Below are 22,770 nucleotides of genomic sequence, written 5' to 3' on the forward strand. Positions count from 1 at the left end.
TTTACCTTATCATTTCCATCTGTTCATCCCAAGATCTGTCACTGTGTCTGTTGTAGTAGATGCAACAGTGCCTGCTAAACTAATGCAAATCCTTATGATGAAGAAAGGGAAAACATCTGTCAAGAATGGCTTAGCTAAACCTATGTCTGCTATGCCATTAAGCAACACCAAAGATCACTTTTCAATCCTCATATTCAGTGCTATAAACCTTTATACTGGTGATAGACAATGATCTGATAGCTATTTTCTCTTTGAATATACTTATTATTTTATCTATTATACTTATAGGTCTTTTCTTGTCCTATAATCACACATGATGGAAGGTGGCAAATGGAAAGGCATTGGAACTGGATGAGCTTTAAAGTCCCTTCCAACCCAGACCGTTGCAGGATTCTATGATGATACAGTCTGAAATATCAGAGCATGAATAATCATCATCTCTGTACTTTAAACTCCAGTTATTGCTACACTGGCTCTGCTTGCCTGTACTTGAACTGTAAAAGCCTGTTTTCTAGAATCTAGCTTATGAAATGCTTCTCATCTGAAAATGGAATAACCCCAGAAAAGGCCTCACTGGCTTTTTGTGCATCGAGGCTCCTGCTCTCAGAAGCCAAAGTGCTCCGTAATTATCAGTCATTTAAAGAGACAAAAACACAGAAGAGGAACATGTTTGCAAGTTAAAGGCAAAAAGGGTGTAGGGATATTTTAACAAAAGGCTATTAAATTCATAACCGTGCTGGTCACTGTGCTTGGGAATTAAGAAGAATCACAGACAAACAGCAAGATGCTATTCTATCATACACACAACACCTCTGTCAAATTAAGCTGTTCCTCCTCCCATGGTCATTTAATGCACCGTGAATGCGGGGCAGAAAAATCTCACAGCAGAAGCACCAGCCTTGGAAATGGTGCAGTAAAGTTATCATCAGTATTCTGATCTTATTTTTGTACTTGTACAACTCTGTTCTCCTTAAAATGGGCTAATATTGGCAAGAGTAGGAGATACCAACTGCATCGGTGTTAAATGTGCTGGAGGCTGGAGCTATCCAGCTGCCAGGAACAGCACAGCGGGGAGCCAGGCTGGATCCCAACAGGCACATCTGGATACCATTCACCTTCAGATAAGCTCTTTTCATAGAATCCCAGCCTGGTTTGGGTTGGAAGGGACCTTAAAGCTCATCCAGCTCCATCCCCTGCCACAGGCAGGGACCCCTTCCACTAGAGCAGCTTGCTCCAAGCCCCTGTGTCCAACCTGGCCTTGAGCACTGCCACGGATGGGGCAGCCACAGCTTCTCTGGGCACCCTGTGCCAGCGCCTCAGCACCCTCACAGGGAAGAGCTTCTGCCTAAGAGCTCATCTCAGTCTCCCCTCTGGTGTCTCTTTTCCAAGTAACAATGGACAGGACAAGAGGAAATGGCCTCAAGCTGCCCCAGGGCAGGTTTAGATGGAGCTGAGGAACAATTCCTTCCCCAAAGGGTGCTCAGGCACTGGAACAGGCTGCCCAGGGCAGGGCTGGGGACACCGTCCCTGCAAGTGTTCACACACCGTGTAGGTGAGGCTCTCAGTGCCATGGGTTAGAGGTGGCCTTGGCAGTGCTGGGGAAGAGTTGGATTGGATGTGCTTAAAGCTCTGTTCCACCCTGGCTGATTCCATGATTTCCAGAGTGACACCTCCAAGATTCACAATGCGCATGGGGCAACGCCAGAGCTTGCACTCAATTTCCCAATACATTTTATTCCTGTACCACAAGAAGGTGAGCGATGGAAGGAGTCAGAAGGAATCACCTAGGAATGTTACAGATACTGATTGGACTATGGAAAGTAAATCAACAGGAATGAACACAACATTATTTCGTGTGATGTTTGGTGATACATAAGGAGATGACCATGCACTCGACTCTATTTTCCTTGGCAACACTACAACCTTCTCCCAGAAGCATTTCAGCCTGAACTCCCATTTATAATATAGAAACAAACAGGATTTTGTTATTTCCCAAAGTGAAATAGTGTGTGTTTTTAAAAATACTGGAAAAGATTAATAAGCCTCAAGTGTGAAAAAGAAGCACATCACTCACGAGATATTTTTAACTGTGCAACAGTAATAACTAAAATGAAGATGACATGGAAAAATAATGATTTTAAGTGAAAACTGCTACACCTTCCATGTTAAAAATAGACATGGTATGACATTAGCTTTTACTGATAGCAAAAATGGAGCCCTGCTAACATGGGTTTTGATTTAACACCTTCAGCTTCATTTAATTACCCACTGCATGCTGTTGCTTTTATAAGAAACAAGTATTCACACATTCTTGTTCATGCCGCATATTTTGTGCCAAAAAAGGGGATATTGGGATGTGTGATTCAGACAGCACGTCCTGCCGCTGGTTCTGCACGCACAACGGATCAATACAGCACTTGCCCCAGAGTACAGGCTGCCTGTCAGAGAACCAGCATTTCAATTAATAACTGGAAGAGCACTTTCAGGTGGGTTTGGAATCACAGAATCCCAGCCTGGTTTGGGTTGGAAGGGACCTTAAAGCTCCTCCAGCTCCAACCCCTGCCACGGGCAGGGACCCCTTCCACTAGAGCAGCTTGCTCCAAGCCCCTGTGTCCAACCTGGCCTTGAACACTGCCAGGGATGGGGCAGCCACAGCTTCTCTGGGCACCCTGTGCCAGCGCCTCAGCACCCTCACAGGGAAGAGCTTCTGCCTAAGAGCTCATCTCAGTCTCCCCTCTGGCAGGTTAAAGCCATTCCCCTTGGCCTGTCCCTACAGGCCCTCATCCAAAGCTCCTCTCCAGGTTTCCTGGAGCCCCTTAAGGTACTGGAAGGCTGCCCTTGTGTATATGTTGCACACATCACAAGGCCATCTCCTGCATGATAACATAGTACCTGTTTCCCTATTGCCATAAGTAAGATCATTTGAAGCTACATTAAACACGGGGCTATCAGAAGTCTCCTTGGTGCAGTGCAGGGAGGTCTTGGAGAGGTCCTGCTGCTCGAAGGAGTGCAAGGACAACACACATGGGGAAGGGCTCTGCTCTTTTTGGCCAATGGCCAGTGTAAGGAATGGGAAGGAGAGGACCAGACACCACTTAGCTTTACCCATCCAAGCTGCACACTCCTGCAGTAGTTATCCTCTGCCAGCCCTGGACCACCTACTCCAACCCCATGGGTGGCGGGAGAACTGGCATGCCCTTCAACAGCCTTTGGACTCCCACCTCCAAAGCACACCGTCGTCGCTTTCTGTCTTGGGTTTTGTCACATTTACAACTGATACTTGATTTTTCCTGTGGGAACCTAGAGGACAATCGCTCCTGCAGGCTGTCCCATGGATTTGGTGCTGCAGGGAAAGAGATGAATGTGGCACCAAACCCGAATGCGAGGAGCAAGGCTGGTCCCAAAGGCTTCATGCAATGAGAAAGCAAATATTCATCCCCAGCTTCATCCCAAACTCCCACTGGTACCATAATGCAAATTCAATTGTGAGCCGATCCCCCTCAACCTTATATACAGTTAAACTTTGAGTATCTGCACATTAGGGTCTTTTGAGTGAGTTCAGACAGCACAAGGGAAAAAGAACATTCAAATTATAAAGTATAAGTTATCATTTGAAATTACAGTTAGGGGGTTGGGGTTTTTCTTTAGTTATAATTAGGAAATTTAGCATCAGGAATTAATTAAATTAAAGGAACGTCTCCACTAAAGGATCTACTTGAAAAATATGACCTGCTAAAGGCTTCTGCTACTCCTAAAGCAACCGAAGCACAAAGCAAACAGAAGTATGCAGCAGTATATTATTATCCACTATTCAGTGCACATTATATCGAATTCATCTCAAACGGCACCATTTGATGACAAAAAATATCATAAAAATTAAACTGATAAATCCATTGGTTGGTGTAATATGCTCAGGAGGACAATGATCCCAAAGTATCGTAACGTCAACCCTGGTTTAGGTTCTAAGAGGGAAAATAATATCCCAATCATTCCTTTCCAATCGAAAATAATATGGCGATGCTTCTTCAGACCTCAATTAGACTCTTACCCAGAATTATCATGACACATGGTCTAATAACCTCTTGCAGCTTTCTTTCAAAGCAGCATATTAAACCCAGGAGTTCTTTACACTGTGTATATGCAAGTTGGGAACAAAAAGCGCCAGTATCCAAAATAATGAGTTGGCTTTATTAGTATCTGGCTAAAAACAAAAGAAAGCAGACATCCACTGAGGACGATGCCACAAACTGAGGAGGAATAAGCTATCTGCAATGCTCTCTTGCCTATTGTAATCAGAGCCAAGCCTCTACCTTCACGCGGTTGCACGGAGCTCACGTGCCCTATTTTACCTTTTCAAGCATCACATTTCTGAGCTGCTGCTGAAAACAGCAGACTGTGAGTGCTTCTCGATGGCTCATTCCCTGTTTGCAGAACAAATACTGAAGAGATGGTAAAACAGATCAAGGCAGATGACCAGCAGAGCTGACTCTCGGTTTAGTAGCTACCCCACCAGCAAAGCCCCATGAAGTATTCTGTATATAGACCCCATCACAGTAACATGGGAAGCCCAGTGGAAGAAGTGCTTTTCTAAACTCACACATTTCTTTACAGTTCTCAAGCTTTGTAACATACACGTAGCATTCAAAACGTCCTGAAGGGATTAAATCTGCCACCAAAGGAGACAGGCAGTTAATGAGCAGAAATGTTGCCAGGTCTAAACCTCAGGATTCCCTTCCTACTTAAAACGTTGCAAGGAGCCAAAACCAGCCTTGTAACAGATGGAAAGATGACAAAACCTCTAAAACCCCTCCGTTCACTTTTCCCTCTTCATGCATCAAACTCCAACCCAAGAACACCAGCAGTTAGGATAATTTTATCCCTCTCTGTTCCTTTCTAGTTCATGAAGAGACGTTCCCTAACACGCAATTCATTTCTTTGAAGTCACTGTCATTTTCTTGTGGCAAATAAAAGGTTGAAGTGTCATGGAACAGATCAGAAATACTGTGAGAAGACATTAACTGCTACTGAGCACTGAACACGTGCAATATTAGTCTAATGCTCCACGGTGATAATTCTGAAGGGGGGACTAAGGATTACTCTTTCCTCAAGTGAAATGGAACACATCATCTCCGCTGACCTATAGGAAGAAATACACCAGCAACAGCCTTCACCTTACAGAGGTGGCATGGTGCAGAGATCTGCATTCCCAGGAGGAGAGCAAATCCCATCAGTGCTTTAGAAACAGAGAAATAGGTTTGTCAAGGGAAGCATAACACTAAAGAAAGAACAAGAGCAGTAACAGTGGATGCTTGACATGGTCACCCAGCACAAACCCAGCCTCCTCCCTGCAGGATGCTGTCACCAAAACCCAAACACGTGGAATCCTAGAATCCCAGATTGGTTTGTGTTGGAAGGGAGCTCAAAGCTCACCCAGCTCCAACCCCTGCCACGGGCAGGGACACCTTCCACTAGAGCAGCTTGCTCCAAGCCCCTGTGTCCAACCTGGCCTTGAACACTGCCAGGGATGGGGCAGCCACAGCTTCTCTGGGCACCCTGTGCCAGCGCCTCAGCACCCTCCCAGGGAAGAGCTTCTGCCTAAGAGCTCATCTCAGTCTCCCCTCGGGCAGGTTCAAGCCATTCCCCTTGGCCTGTCCCTACTTGTTCTTATAAAAAGTCCCTCTCCACATTTCCTTTTGGCCCCTTTAGGTATTTTTAGGTACCTTTAGGTGCATCTCTCCAAATGCACAAAACCCATAATTTAGACTATATAATAACAACCAAAATGATGTTTATTTTAATGCTGAAAATTATTATTCCAGCTTTAGACCCCAGAAGAGAATAGTCATGATACAAATAGAAGGGGCAATACCCGGAGAAGCAGCAGATGTATTTGGAGAGGCTGTGACATCTGACACATAAATCCCCTATGTTGGAAGCTGCTACTCAACTTCTCCAGCATTAAGTGATCACAAATGACACATATATAGGATAAAACCAGATCATTAAATCCAGCGGAGTGCCAAACCCCACCTGTTCATCAATTCTCGTGACAGCAGCGCCATCACCATACCACCTATGCCAGGCCCAACATCTAACTCCTCATGGCTGGGCTAGTATAACCAGCCATGGAGGATGCTTCCTCTCTTCCAGCTATGGAAACTAGAAAGGAAAAGAGCCCCCACTGAAGCATATTCCTTTAAGTAATCTCAGCCTTTTGAGTAAGAAAAAAACCCCTGTGTTATTTTAAACACAGTCAAATACATTCATTTTCCTCCTAGGTCCAGTTAATGTGACAGGTACAATACTAAACCCAAAATCCTGCAAGGTCTTTACTTGAAAAGGTCAGTACATTATGCAACAGGGTTTTATGGACAGCAAAATACTCCCTTCCATGTACAGAGACTATGTCTTTACATAATTCATCAATGTGCATTAATCTCTTATTTACAGATGAAAACCAGACTTTTGGGCTCCTTAGAAAGCTACATGCTTTGAAAGTCTTCATCCTCAACCAATCCATGGTAAATAGTGGGAGGTTTTTCTATCCAGAGGACTTTGCCACTAAAGGGAACCCAAATTGCTCGCATTTGAAGTCTCATTTCATTCTATCCCTGAATAAAATGACTTTGGTGTTCAAGTTGCATGTCTGGACTCTTAAAACTTCCTAAATAAGCAAGCAGAGTCCTACAGGAAATGTATTCATAGTCAGGAAAAGCAGCACCAATTCCTTCTAATCAAAGCTTTTCCTGCTGTTCAGACTCCTCTTGAAACAGCGCATCCCTTCTCCTCCTAAAATACAATTGCATTTCCAACACTTTCTTCATCCTAATATCCTATTTGGACATGAGTTACTATATTCCATAGCAATACATATTGAGTCAGTGTTTTAATGACCAGTGCCCCAGTGATAAGTGCAAGCTTCAAGTCACATCTGGTATTAACCTCTTTGAACATGGCATTAATGCAGGATTCAACCCTGCATTAATGGGTGCAGGGCGGCTGGAAAACGAAGCACTGATTTAAATGGGGTTTGTGCTTCCTCTCCCCACCCCATATGTCTGATATCACCTGATAGTCTGTAAAACCATGTCGTGGCCTAGTTTTCTATCTAGAATCATTGTCATCTTTGGGGACTGCTTTCCCCTGTTGTGAAAAGCACACTTCCATCCATCAGTAGCCTGGGATGGGTTGTAAAGAAGAGCTTTTACATTTGCACTTAATTTGACAGATGCAACTTGACTGGCCAATTATGGAAGTGCAAAAAGCCTATTTTCATACATTTATTACAAACGTCTGTGGGCTTGGTGCTGCACAATATTGCTATTAAATGAAACCCTGATAATCTAAACCCCAACTTCATTTTGGCTTTGGGCTCCTTGTCAGTAAGAATAACTCTGAGGCCACTGAAGCCTCTGCTCCACTTTGAGGCTCACGGTTATGCAAACCTTGCGTCAGTGCATAACCCCTCCAGTGTCTGCATGCTATTGATGGACAGTCACATCCATCGCTGAAGTTCATCCTGAAAGCACAGTATAGATCTGACAGGTCCTGCTATGACAACCACAGAGTAGAACAGCCAACATTTCCCTGGAAGCTCCACAAATAAACACTCCAGCAACAGTAAAAGGTACGTGGTCACCGGATGTACCCCCCTGGTTGTTCTGCCTCCTCTTTGCGAGACTTTTTAGTGCTTTTCACAGAGAAAAAGCATTCCGACTTGGTGCATTGGGTTTGCCTGGGGTAGGGTTAATTTTCTTCCTAGTAGCTGGCTGTGCTTTGGGTTTGGGCTGGAAACAAGCGTGGGTAACACAGGGGTGGTTTAGGTACTTGCACAGAGTCAAGGCCTTTTCTGCTCCTCAACCCACCAGTGAGAAAGCTGGGGGTGCACGAGGAGCTGGGAGGGGACACACCTGGGACAGCTGACCCCAAGGGAACTTCCGGACCGTGTCACAGGACTCTGGAATGATCTGGGTTGGAAGGGACCTTAAAGCTCCTCCAGCTCCAACCCCTGCCACGGGCAGGGACACCTTCCACTAGAGCAGCTTGCTCCAAGCCCCTGTGTCCAACCTGCCCTTGAACACTGCCAGGGATGGGGCAGCCACAGCTTCTCTGGGCACCCTGTGCCAGCGCCTCAGCACCCTCACAGGGAAGAGCTTCCCCATCCCTAGAATGGTTCAAGGCCACATTCCCTCTTCTTGAATCAATGCACCACTTCTCCTCTTAAAATACAATGACTTTTCCACCACTTTCTTCATCCCAACACCTTATTTGGTCATGGAAAACCATTGCCACATTCCATAATAACTACTGCATCACTATATGATGTCATGCTCAGCAATAAAAGTAGGTGGTAGGTTGACTGGGGTGGGGGGAGCTGCTTGGGGACCGGCTGAGCATTGGTTGGTTGGTGGTGAGCAATTGCTTTTGCTTGCATCACTTCTCTTCCTTGGGGTTTGTTTCCCTCTCTTTGTTATTTCCTTTTTCATTACATCATTATTATCTCTTTTTAATTTCAACTATGAAACTGCTCTTATTTCAACCCATGGGCTTTCCCACTTTTACCTTCCAATCCTCTTTCCCCCATCCCACCGAGTGGGAACGAGAGAGTGGCTGCATGGTCCTTAGTTGCTGGCTGGGGTTAAACCACATCAGCTGGGTTTTCAGGAGGAAACCCATCTTCACCCATGCACAAAACCAATGCAGCAGTGGTGGGGAGCAGGTTAACACCCACCAGATTCACACTGCAAGGCAAGATGTATTTCCTCTGGGGAAAAAATATAGAGGCATGAGAAACCTCATTCTCTCTGGGAAGCATCTCATCCCTTTTTCTACGACTTCAAAATGCAAAATAACCAGGTATTTTATGTAAATTTGGACATTAGACACAAAAAACTAGAACAGAAAACATCAGATTCATTTTTCATAGGCAACCCAGCTTCCAGTGGAACAGCTGCAGATGAAAGTAGTAGCTACAAATTAATATATCATAAGGTATACCAAAGGCACTGATTGTCTCAAATGCCAGAAGTAAGACCAAAGACTAAATTGTTTTCGTTTATGAAGACGTAAAGAGGAGCTGTTTGCATGTTCTGAGTTATGGGTAAAAGAGGAACCCGAGTTTCGCTTGTCAGCTCATGACAAAAGTTGGAAACAATTTCCAAACCCTTTCTGAATCATTTCTGAACATGATTTGGAAGGGGAAAAAATGTGAACAATACAAAACCCTGCTGGGTCTTTCAACTGCTTCTGCATTTAAAACTCGAGTGCATGTTCCTGAAGGAGATAGAATCCCAGCCTGGTTTGGGTTGGAAGGGAACTTAAAGCTCATCCAGCTCCAGCCCCTGCCACGGGCAGGGACCCCTTCCACAAGAGCAGCTTGCTCCAAGCCCCTGTGTCCAACCTGCCCTTGAACCCTGCCAGGGATGGGGCAGCCACAGCTTCTCTGGGCACCCTGTGCCAGCGCCTCAGCACCCTCACAGGGAGATGCCTGGAATGAAGAATCTGCCCTCAAAATGTCTCCAAACCCAACCCTGAAACACAGAAAACCCTCCTGACTCCTTGCAGCTATCAAACACTGCTACCGGAGCTTATCACGGGGACCTTGTGTACAGATACACCACGGTGGCTGAATATCAGGCCTAAATTTCATTATCAAGCATCTGGTGGATTGCTCCAAAGCAGCTGTCACAGTAGCTGTCAACACAGCTGATAAACCCCATTCCCTTTAATCCAGTGATAACATGCCTTTACCTTGCTAGGAATAACTCGTCCTGAAAATGTGAACAGATATAAACCTTACAACAGATGTAATTTAAAGGTGCCCAAGTATCTTAAACAGAATAACTATTACTCCTATCTTGACAACATTCAATATAAATTATTACCCAACAGCCTATTTAAAACTACAAGTAGCATTCTAAAGTTGCCTTAGCTCATCCTTATTTTTAGGCACTGTGATCGTGAATACATTTAGTAACCACAATGCCAGGAGTTAGCCAGGCTTGAAAACGCCTGTTGAAGAAGAAAACCCAACAGATGAAAACCTACATGGCTTTAAACTCGACTTAATCCTAATGCAGTCCAACATGGAGAAATAGCACAAGGCAGCAGATTCCCTGCATGGACCCCATGTCTCTGGCAGAAGCATGGGGCCAACCCGTACCAAACTGATGCCACCGACCCTACGGACATGCCATTGAGAAGTTCAACTCCAAGTCCCAGCCCCGCATCCACCATCCCATAGAGAGCGACAGGGCTCCAGGCTGCTCTCTCCAGATTATTTCATCTATTCCCCTTTTCCCTGTTTTATAACAGGCTTCTTAAGAGATGCCTGTCAAGCTGGTTTTGAATACCTCTGCTGCTGGGGACTTCACAATGCCCTGAGCAATCCACCATAGAGCTCATGAGAACGTCGCCCAGCCTCAAACCTCAATGCTTCTTCCTACATCTTCTAATATTTCTATTGCAGCCCAAAGAGGCTATGAAAAGGCTTCTCCAATCTGCTCTGCTGCAAAATATTATGTATCTGAAGACTATCTCCTCTCTTTTTGCACCTTTGTCTTCTCTCTTCTTTAGATCTACCCAAAAGCAGTGGCCGTTTAGACACAATATACAGATAGAGACTAGATATAGATATAGATACATACATATAGATATATATCTATATATAGACTAGACCAGATATAGATTAGATACTATTCCGATGCTGTTTTCAAACAAGCACCCCTAAAAGTACTGTTCTGGCCAGTAACTGGCCTTTGGTTGGCTTTTGGTTCAAGCACAGCCTCTTGCTCTACTCCTAGAAGTAGCTTCTTCAAACATACACACTATGCCTATTGGTCACTTCTGTCACTCCTCAGTGGTTTTCCTCTGTTGCTTGGCCATTGTTTACCATAAAATGGAAGCTGTTTTGGGCCAAAATGTGACAGTGAAAGGAAAAGCCATAGAATCCCAGCCTGGTTTCTGTTGGAAGAGACCTTAAAGCTCCTCCAGCTCCAACCCCTGCCCCGGGCAGGGACACCTTCCACTAGAGCAGCTTGCTCCAAGCCCCTGTGTCCAACCTGGCCTTGAACACTGCCAGGGATGGGGCAGCCACAGCTTCTCTGGGCACCCTGTGCCAGCGCCTCAGCACCCTCACAGGGAAGAGCTTCTGCCTAAGAGCTCATCTCAGTCTCCCCTCTGGCAGGTTAAAGCCATTCCCCTTGGCCTGTCCCTACAGGCCCTGTCCAAAGCCCCTCTCCAGGTTTCTTGTCAGCCCTTTTAGCTATTTGACTTGCCACCTTTGAGCTAGGGTTTTTTTCCCCCTTTATTTCACACCACCAGTTATATTTCATGCAGGAAAACAAACGATCTCACAAACATTCTGTATACAGTTAAAAATCATCTCAATTAATTTGGCTCATGGCACGGAAACACCCAATCTGCAGAAAGAAGTGCTTTCGAGAGTGATGCAAATGGTGTGCTCTAAGCTATTACCATTGAGAAGACTCTGTAGCTTTAAAAGACAGAATTTGGTCTTACAGTTTCCCTAGTTTTCTTGCATAAAAGTTGATAGGGGTGAAAATAAATGGAGCGGAGGAACAAAAAGGTGTTTTACAGCGTGGCTTTCTGCTTTTGGAACCCACATTAACTTCAACAGGCAAAAAATGAAAAGCCCTTAAATCAATCCAGAAGCATTTACAAACGAGCTGGTTTTCAATGAAAATGAACTTGTAAATTAGAGATGAACAACCCCCTTTAGCACTTCTGCAGATATTCATCAACACCAGAAAGACTTGAAAACTGCTTTTGTTTGTAACTCTAAGTACTACTCGGATACTCTGTGGGTACTGAGGTTATTCAGGAAGAATCAAAGATCTTAACAACACATTTCTGCTTCTTCAGGACTTAATGTTCAGCATGGGAAAAAGGCAAGACTGTTTTTAAGGATCAGAAAACCAAAGCTCACATCTTAACTGTGGACCTCTGCATCCCACTTCGTATTAATCCAAGATTTGAGAGTGAGGAGCTGCCTGGTACTAATCCCTGTATGCTTAAGAGAAAAAACAGTGGAGAGGGAATGGCTTTTTCTCTTCTTTTGCTCTTTAATTTCTATGACCGTAATTCCACAGTAAAAAAAAAAACAAACCCAGAACACTGAGGTCAAATCTGCACCCAAATGAGCAATGAGAGATCCTTTGGGAATATTGTGAAGATTGTTGAATCCTAGAATGCTTTGTGTTGGGAGGGACATTATGATCATTCAGTTCCAACCCCTGCCACAGGCAGGGACCCCTTCCACTGGAGCAGCTTGCTCCAAGCCCCTGTGTCCAACCTGGCCTTGAACACTGCCAGGGATGGGGCAGCCACAGCTTCTCTGGGCACCCTGTGCCAGCGCCTCAGCACCCTCACAGGGAAGAGCTTCTGCCTTAGATCCAACCTAAACTTCCCCTGTTTCAGTTTGAACCCGTTACCCCTTGTCCTGTCACTGCAGTCCCTAATGAAGAGTCCCTCCCCAGCATCCCTATAGGCCCCCTTCAGATACTGGAAGCTGCTCTGAGGTCTCCACGCAGCCTTCTCTTCTCCAGGCTGAACAGCCCCAACTTTCTCAGCCTATCTTCATATGGAAGGTTCTCCAGCCCATGATCATCCTCTTGGCTGTCTTCTGGACTTGTTCCCATAGTTCTATGTATTTCTTGTGTGTATGACCCCAAGTGTCCAAACACAGACCTTTCCCATCATATTCCAAGCTCTTCAAAACCTCAGCAGAGCCCAGAAGTGTTCTCCTGTTGGAAAGGATGCCCGGTACCATACGCTCTGAGGGTTTCCAAAGCACCTGCACCATGACTCAGTTGGAATTCTTGAAGCAAAACCACTTTCAAAGTTAAAAAAAAACCAAAGGAACCCAAGGGGGTTCAGATCTTCCTCATCATCCAAGCTCCAGGGGCTCACCATTTGCAACAGCAGGTGCTTTGTAAGCTGCAGCTGCACACAATGTGCATCCACAACCAGTGGGTATAACTCAGTAGGAGGCTGAACCTCCTAACTCCTATTAAGGATGGATTTTATTAGGCGGGGAAGGAGACTTCAGAAGCCAAGCTTAAAGTGATGGTGCATTTTTATAACCAGAGTAGGAAGCATGGTGCAGGATCTTCCATAAGTAACCACTGACAACTTTATAGCCATGGTAGCTACCAGTGAGCGCAGGAGAGATTCCTCCAGGCAACTAGTAAATAGAATGTTTTCTCCTTATGCTTTCATCACAGTACACATAAAAGCATTTGACACACTTAATAAATGTCACAAACACAAAATATCACGCAAAGGGATCCTAAATAATGACAAAGCTGCAATTATTGAGCAGAAAACAGCAAGAACATTAGGAACATTTGCATCCTGTCTGTTCATTCCCGGGCTGATAGAATCCAGGTTTAAAATGCTCTTCCAATTCCTTCTTAATACCACTGGAAATATCCAGAACATGCAACTCCACGACAGCATATGATAACTACTAGTTTTTGAGGTCAAATGCATATATCATTTATCCCCAAAGGAATAACATTCTATTATGATGTGTATAGATCCCTACTGCATCTGCAGTTTGCTCCCATATTTTGGTTATGGCAATGATGACACCCTTTATTCCTGCTGGACTCCAAGAACCCCACACAAGGTCACTAAAGCACTGCCCTGCACTCTCCAAAGTCAATTGTTAGATAACTATTTGCATCCCAGAAGGTCAAAAAGTCCCAAACCACTGTAGCTGCTGCATTGTGTTTTCCTGTTTCCAAGCAACACTGTTGTTTCAGATCAAACATGAACCAGGCACCTCAGAAAGCCACGGTGCTTTTCTCTTTGTACTTACTTATTCTGCATCATGTTCATTATAACCCAGTCAAAGGGATACACGTTCTTCCCAATGAGATTCTTGAACATGATGAATGTTTCCATCAGAAAATCCTGAAAAGAAGAGAAAATATTTGGAAAAGGCCACTCTTCTAGATCAAAAATAAATCACGAGAGAGAGTGTCAGATATTAATGACTGGATTCAAAAGGTGGCTTTGCTGTTCCGCTTCATAACAAAGCCATTATTCATGTGCCCTATACAGAAATCCTACGAAGGCATCTTTATACGTGATATCACATATCCGACATTAATTCCATTTAAACTTTCAGAAATGGTAACAGTAGCACATCACAAACACCCCAAGGTGTTATTTGGGAACAAGCACTGGTTTAACACTTATCCAAAGGCAGGTTTTGATGAGATTTTATGTACCGTAATTTATTTCTAGACCACAGAATCCCTCAGTTCCTTCTTGTGCAGTGTTTCTTGCAACATACACATCCCCACGCATCCCTGGGGTATGCTGGAAAGTTGTTAACAGCATTATTGCTACATGGATGAGGAAAAAAACCACCCAAATATATTACTTTCAATCTTATGATTACATTAAAAATACTCCCTGGAGGTCGTTGATGAATTTTCCCTCCCCTTGTGAATCCCCTCCTGAACTTGTCTCTTGTCTGAGATCAAGATTAACTATTTATTAAACAAAACATGTGCTCCAGCTCCAATGTGGATTCAGGTGATGTGGCGGAGCGCATCGCCCCTAAAGTGGGAGAGACAACGGAATGGTCTGGCCATCCCACAACTAGGAGAGACTCTCCCTAAAGGGAGCAGTGATTGCTTCTGCAAGTGAAAACCTGACTCAGAACAGAGTTAATTTAGTTGCATAAACCTATTTATTTCTATACGGGTTATAACCAAACATCTCTTTGGAACACAAACCTCATGTACTGTATGAGGTAAATCACCATCTACAATTTGGGAATCTGTAATTGCTCTCTGACAATGTGAGTAATGCCTTATGCTTGGAGAAAGATAAAGGGGGGGAAAGGAACTTAAATGAAACAAGTCCTTTATCCACTTCATGCAGAGATAAAAAAGAGCTTTAATTCCCAGGTTAGAATATTCTTCCTTTGCTACAGCTTCTCGGTAATGGTATTTATCTTGTCTATCTTTAAAATGTCAAATGTCTACAAAAGAAAGCCCCATAAAATGTTACCGTCACTGGACTTTTAACTAAGCCTTGGTTTTCTGTAACCTTTTCAGACAGAAACAAGGATGAAGTTACTGCTCTCCTATGTATATCTTCATGTGTGAGAGTCACCTGCTTCATCACAGTTCATCTTTTCATCTGTCGTTCTATTAAGATGTTTTTCCTGGCTCAGAAATTCACAGTGGGTGGGATGCAGGTAGCTGCAGAGATCCTGAGGACATAACATCAGGATCAATATAAACTTCCAGACTCCTCAGTTCTGCTGCATGCACAGCACAAGGGTTGCTTTGGGATGCTTTGCATCCCACCTGCCAGTACCCAAGGAGATACCCAGGCCAAAGAGGGGCTCACAAAGCATCACCAGCCATGGCAAGGGGTAGGAACTTGTTGAGCTTTAAGGTCCCTTGCAAGCATTCTGTGACTATGAAACACTGCTCATGGTTAAAGACGTGTTATTACTGTGTAAAGCAAAACCCACCCCAGCCACACACTCCACTAGAGCAGTAAAATGTGTCTTTATTTCAGACATCAAACGGCAGACTTTACTGCTCATTTTTCATGTATTTCAGTGGCAGAGCTACATCATTTCCAATCAGCAGTTGCATATTTTGCTGCCCAAGCACTGCACAGCACTTCCTTTGAGCACATGCTTTTGTACAGCAGCAGTTTTCTTACTGATGCTGCTTCACAGCTCAGTAATTGAACTGTTAGTGGAGGTGGCACCATGGGTAGGGTCATCACCTACCCAAGAGGGCAGACTGGAGCTCACTGTGCTCTTCTTTCCCCTTAATATTTGATGAGTACAGATGTAGACTTTCCTGATTTCTCAAAGCAAACTCTACCTTACACTTTATCTGTCACTGATTTCAGCAGCTGAGCCTCTGCACACTCTGCTGATCAAGCTGCAAGAGCTGGTGGATGAATTTCCATAGCCTCTGTGGATGATTTGTGTTCAGTACTGACCCTGGAGGTTCTGCCGTGTACGATCCGCTCTACCTTGCTGATTCAGCTCTACATTTTAATCTACTGATACTTACATTTTAATAATCCAGCTTCCACGCAGGTACTTTAAATAATGCTCTATAACAACTGAGTTAATTACTGATCAAATAAAAAGCTTCTGGTGCTTACTTGAATTTTACATATTCGTAATATTGCTCCCTTCCATTTTATTATTCGTAGAACCATGGAATGGTTTGGGTTGAAAGGGACCTTAAAGCCCATCCAGCTCCAACCCCTGCCACGGGCAGGGACCCCTTCCACTAGAGCAGCTTGCTCCAAGCCCCTGTGTCCAACCTGGCCTTGAACACTGCCAGGGATGGGGCAGCCACAGCTTCTCTGGGCACCCTGTGCCAGTGCCTCAGCACCCTCACAGGGGAGAATTGTACTAAAGGGGCAAGGGCTGCAACTCCTCATTTCCTTGTAACTACAAACACAAATGCTATTTAATATCCCAGGGAAGCAAAATTCACAATAGATAGAATCATAGAATCATAAAATCGTTAGGGTTGGAAAGGACCTGAAGATCATCCAGTTCCAACCCCCCTGCCATCGGCAGGGACACCTCACACTAAACCATATCACCCAAGGCCTCGTCCAGCCTGGTCTTGAACACTGCCAGGGATGGAGCACTCACAGCCTCCCTGGGCAACCCATTCCAGTGCCTCACCACCCTCACAGGAAAGAATTTCCTCCTTAGATCCAATCTAAACTTCCCCTGTTTCAGTTTTAACCCATTACCCCTTGTCCTGTCACTACAGTCCCTAATGAAGAGTCCCTCTCCAGCATCCCTATAGGCCCCCTTCACATACTGGAAGGCTGCTCTGAGGTCTCCATGCAGCTTCTCTTCTCCAGGCTGAACAGCCCCAACTTTTTCAGCCTATCTCCATACAGGAGGTGCTCCAGCCCCTGATCATCCTTGTGGCCTCCTCTGGACTTGTGCCAACAGTTCCATGTCCTTTTTATGTTGAGGACACCAGAACTGCACACAGGATAGGACATCTTCACAATTCCCATCCAATTATGGAAAGAAATCAGAGTAAGCTCAGCCTTGTAACTGGGTAGGTGGTGACTGAGAAGGTTTAGACAATTCCATCTGCCCCTGCCTGCTGAGCATCACTCCCTCATACACCTGTATCACTGTTTATGTTTCTCACAACTTGGACTTCAAAGAGGTTCCTCAATACGTTTTCAAGTCTAATAAAAATGATTAGCTGAAAACATGCAGGAACTTGATATGAAAAAGCTTTAGGCCGAGTTGCTGAATTTCAGCTTCGCAGAGTCCTGAGGAACAGCAATCAGAAGTCAAATACCCTCGGTTACAGCTCTTCAGGACCAGAGCTTAACCTCTGCTGAGGTCACACCATTGTGAATGGCTCTGGGTGGGCTCCTCCGTGGGGTCTCACACCATGGGGTATTATTCCCCATGACTCTCAACATCACATCCCCCAAAGAAGAGGCTGTTTAAGCCATGCAATCACCCGTTCACAACAGCAGTGAATCAAAGCTTGTCATGAAAGGATGTACAATGCTCACATGAAAACCCAGAGGCTGGGGCTGCAAAATATTAAAGGGGGGGAGAAAACAGAGGTGCAGAAATGGTGATCTAAACCATGGAGTCTTTCCTTCCTCCCTACTTCACTGACTCCAGGATCTTGAATGCCTTCAGGGAGGAATGCTTCTGAGATGCTCCCCATGGCAGAACATCAACGTATATATTTCTGTCAACCAATACCACGCATGTCTCAACTGAATATAAGTTTCACTGAGTAAAAAGGGGAGAGAGATCAGTTAGTCCCAGAAATAACCTCACTGATCTCAGATGATGTTTTATCTTAGGAAGACAGTAGACTTGACAGTAAGAAATTCCTCTTTGAGCAGAAATACCTTAATGAACCTAAACAATGTATTCTGCAGAGAGATACAGGACTGGTTTTATTGCATTCCATCTCATCTTTTCTAAGATTTGTGAGGCCAAATAAGACTATTATGATAATCTAAACCTGACATCTACATAAAACAGGCCATAAAGTTTCCCCTAGCAGCTCCAACACAGAGCTTATAACTTCTGGTTGAGCAAGAGCACATGCAGAAGATAGATTTAAGGGTCTCCAATGGTGAAACAGCAAGCACAGCTTCACTTAACTTCTCCCTTTTTCTTATTACTTGGTTTACTAAAAATCTATTAATTACTCTTTGCATTAATCTAGTTTCAGTCTTAAATCACTGCATCTTTATGCCCTTGCAATTCAACTCAAAACCCTGTAATTGGAGATGCAGCTGTCACCTCCATATATAGGGAAATTGGGTTTAAATGAAAACACTTAACTGGAGCTAAGCTCTAATGGTTGAGTCAAGCAGCACTGGATTAAAAGTTATTGGACTAAGAGGAAATGGAAAAAGCATGAAAAGTTAAATGAAGAAGTAGAGCAAGGTTCTTGTCCAGCCCAGCCATACTGTACCAAGGATTATACACTACAGCATAGTTCATTCTACCACTGAAGACTGAAGAAAACAAAAAGCTCTAAGAGAGGAACATGAGGTGGTCTTGGCAGTGCTGAGGAATGACTGGACTTGATGATCTTAAAGGTCTTTTCCAACCTGTCTGATTCTATGATTCTATGAGCAGGTTCAAACCATAGCGCTGATAAAGGTGAAGGGGGCAATGCCCCTGGGAGAGCTTCATGGGGCATCAGTTCCCATGGTGAAACATAAAACAGTGAACAAGATGTGGACTTCAAGAGTGAAATCTCATCTGTGAAGAAACACTTGTGAAAACAGCAACTGCTTCCTCTGATTCTCACTGCAAAGCTTATGTAAACTGGGTGGTGTCTTCATCCTTTTCTCCTAAATGATGACTCAGTTTTATTTGTGTTTAAAACCAGGAAAATTCATTTACTCACTCTATTTTCCTTTTATCACAGGTTTAATAATATTCTGCCATTGCCCTCCACACCTTCATTCACCTAACGTAGCTTAAGGTAGCATTTTCTACCATTAACATAAAACCCATTTAATATTCTCCCAGCTTACTACGTACTTCAGCTTCCATTAACATGTTATCATTTAATCAACAATATTAAAACATTTTAAAGGTACATTTCCATTCAGGATATACGAAGTATTCCAGCAGCTGACCAAGTCTGCATTAGCACATCTGCTAATACCAACAACCATCAAGCGGTCATCCTGTACACGTGCTGATGGAAAATATGATTTTAACAGACCAGAGCAATTCCAGCAACACAACCCAAGAACAGGCAGAAGGGGAGCAATATACAGAGAGCCAAGACAAAAGGAAGAAGAGGTTCTTCATGTGTCCTGGTGCACAGCATGCACATAAATCAAACTCTTAAATCCCAGCTATTATAAACAGGCCACTTGCCAAATTTCAACTCCATAATTACCCCCTCGTTTTCCCCAAGAAAGATCTGACCTACAGAAGCAACTTTCAGCTACTTTAGACCAAAAAAAAGCAAGACTTTCAAGCAAGCATTTACATTGCCATTTGTAACCATCACACATTGCCTGAGCAGCAGTTTGCTCTCTGAAGTTTTTCACAGAATCACAGAATTGGCCAGGTTGGAAGAGGCCTTTAAGCTCCTCCAGTCCAACTGTTCCCCAGCACTGCCAAAGCCACCGCTAACCCATGGCACTGAGGGTCTTGTCTACACATCTACATCCTCGCCAAGAGGATGAACAGGGACTGGAGCACCTCCTGTATGAAGACAGGCTGAGGAAGTTGGGGCTGTTCAGCCTGGAGAAGAGAAGCTGCATGGAGACCTCATAGCAGCCTTCCAGTATCTGAAGGGGGTCTATAGGGATGCTGGGGAGGGACTCTTCATTAGGGACTGTAGCGACAGGACAAGGGGTAACGGGTTCAAACTTAGGGGAGGTTTAGATTGGATATAAGGAGGAAATTCTTTCCTGTGAGGGTGTTGAGGCACTGGAATGGGTTGCCCAGGGAGGTTGTGAATGCTCCATCCCTGGTGATGTTCAAGGCCAGCTTGGACAGAGCCTTGGGTGCCATGGTTTAGTGTGAGGTGTCCCTGCCCATGGCAGGGGGGGTTGGAAATGGATAATCTTAAGGTCCTTTCCAACCCTAATGATTCTATGATTCTACACGGGGTGTGAACACTACCAGGGATGGTGATTCCTCCAACTGCCCTGGGCAGCCTGTCCCAATGCCCTGCACGTTGTCTGCGTTTCAGCTGGGACAGTTGGTTTTCTTCCCAGTAGCTGGTGCACTGCTGTGTTTTGGCTTTAGTCTGAGAACAATGCTCACAACACACTGGTGTTTTAGTTGTTGCTCAACAGTGCTTACCCCGATCAAGGGCTTTTGAATCTCTCACACTCTGCCAAGAGAGGAGGAGCACAAGACAGGAGGAAGCAGAGAGAGAACACCTGACCCAAACAAGCCAAAGGGCTATTCCATCCCACAGCACATCATGCTCAGTATAGAAACGAGGGGGGAGATGGCTGGAAGCCACCGATCACTGCTTGGGGATGGGCTGGGCATCAGTCAGTGGGTGCTGAGCAACTGCATTGTGCATCACTTGTGATTCTTGGGTTTTATTCTTCTCTTTTCTTGTTATCTCCTGTTATTATCATTTTATTATTATATTATTACAATGTACACTATATATATTTGATGTAGATATTATTATTTTACTTTATTTCTATTATTAAACTGCTCTCATCTCAACGCAAGGGTTTTACCTTTTCCCAGTTCTCCTCCCCATCCCAGTAGGAAGTGTGTTGCACGGTAGTTGTTTGCTGGCTGGGGTTAAACCATGACACAAGTTTAAGAGCAAACTGGGGTTGCTTTTTGCCATGTAAAGATCTGGACCCAATCTTCATTTCCTAGGGCCAAATAGTTTGAAGCACTTTAAAAGTACAGAAATATTTGGCTTGAGTAACCTTAATACTAATGTCTTTTCTGTGTGCTAAGCCATTATTTACACCCTGCTAGTTGCATTTAGCTTGGGAATGTTTTATTATCAGTTGAAAACCAGGTGTCCATCCATGTTAAGTGCTCTGAGATCCCCAAGCAGATCACTGGGAAGTGACCCTTTCAATGCAGTGATGCCCATCTGCAGTCCTTAGTGGGACTTTGTCTTCACTCCCTTAAATCATCAGCTTTCTACTTAGTAATGCCAGATCAGGTACAAATATCGGTACCAAAATCAGGCCACGCTGGACAGGGCTTGAAGCAACCTGCTCTAGTGGAAGGTGTCCCTGACTGTGACTGGTGGATGGAGCTGGATGAGATTCAATGTCCCTTCCAGTCCAAAGCAGTCTGTGATTCTATGATGCTATGAAACAGACCGAGCACCAGAGGCTCTAGCATCAACCTGGCACGCGGCAAAGAGCTCAAATCTTGCACAAGATAAGCAGAAGAGCGAGAATTAAACATATAAAACCAAACCAGGAAGTCTAAACGTAAATTACACCAAGGAAGACCCTGGGTTTTATTCCACTGGGTTTGGAAGGAAGAAGGGAACCTAAGCAAAGGCCACCCTTTAGACTAAAATACAGGTGAAAGCTGCCTAAGGCACCTCAGAATCCCCAGCACCAGGGTGGGTAACACAGTATACAGCTGCTCAGGCTTCAGGTCACCCACTGATTGATGGATCTTGGCCAACAAGTATGGTTGCTACATCTCATCCTGCACTTGCCATATGGCAACGAGAGCTTCAGGTCATTACAGAGTTATCTTCTTAGCTATAAACTCTCTACTATTACGCTCTTAATTAAGTTGTGCTGTTGGCTTAGTTAGGCTACCAAACGACTCTGGGAAGACGAATTTCGATGATTATTGCTTGTTTAACAACTAAGGGCATCCTTAAGGTTAAAATGTTTTGTATGAAATTTAAAGTGAGCGGATCGGTAAGTAAAAGCAATTGAAACAAATGAAATGGGGACAGCTGGAAGATTTAACACTGAAAGTTCCTTTTCTCAAGAAAGCTTTTTGTGGTTTTTGCCTTCTTTCCTTAAACCAAACAGATTTTTAGTAATGGCTCAACATTATTTCCTAATGCATTCTTCTAATTGCTTTAAATCCACTGTTTCAGTGCTTGCTTGTTAAAACAGTGAACAGCTCCAGCACGGCGTGAAGGTTAATTTTGTCCTTTGCCAACGCAGATAGTGCATAAATCACAGTGCTTTACTGTTTTATATCAAATCTGTGACCTTGACCATTCTCTTTGCATTTCACAAGTGGACTTAACAAACAGGAACAGCAAAAAAAGCACAAACACAAGCTTCTGAACACATAAACCACGTTCAACTTACCACAACATCTGATCTCATCTTCCCAAAAGTCTTGATTAAATGAGCATAGTGATAGTCCTCCATTTGCCTTAAAATGGCAGTCATGCAAGCAACAAAGCTCCCCTGTCAAACGGAAAAGGACAAAGGAATCAATTCTTTCAGATAGAGCAACGTAATACTTGTTATCAAAGCAGAACATCGCTGGAGAGCGCCGGGTAATACAGTGGATGTAATCCTAGCGTTTAAATTCATTAATGGATATGCACAGTTCTGTCAAGAAAACAAAAAAGTGTCTTCAAAAGCTTCTATTTCCAATTTCCTGGGTTTATCACCATCTCCACTGGAGATTTTGCAACATATTCTTGACAGAAAAGCTGCTCAGGAATTAAAGGCTTTGGAAGGTGACAAAGACAACTCATGTATCTCACAATATCAGGATTTGCATTGGGGAAGTCA

The 22,770-nt window shown here is 44.2% G+C and overlaps 1 protein-coding gene across 2 annotated transcripts in view; it reads right to left on the reverse strand.

The window, feature by feature from the left end:
* Positions 1-22,770, reverse strand: part of DOCK1 (dedicator of cytokinesis 1) — a 315,244-nt gene that overhangs the window by 121,418 nt on the left and 171,056 nt on the right. For both annotated transcript variants that reach the window (XM_061478569.1, XM_061478568.1), the window contains exons 28-29: positions 22,336-22,437; positions 13,844-13,938 (exon numbers count right to left, since the gene is read on the reverse strand). In XM_061478569.1, the coding sequence (XP_061334553.1) occupies positions 13,844-13,938; positions 22,336-22,437 (197 nt within the window). The remainder of the gene's footprint in view (positions 1-13,843; positions 13,939-22,335; positions 22,438-22,770) is intronic.

The sequence above is a fragment of the Pezoporus flaviventris genome, unplaced genomic scaffold, assembly GCF_033815535.1.
Source record: "Pezoporus flaviventris isolate CSIRO_AGI_PZ_B2104156 unplaced genomic scaffold, CSIRO_AGI_Pfla_v1 ptg000129l, whole genome shotgun sequence".
Taxonomy (NCBI): domain Eukaryota; kingdom Metazoa; phylum Chordata; class Aves; order Psittaciformes; family Psittacidae; genus Pezoporus; species Pezoporus flaviventris.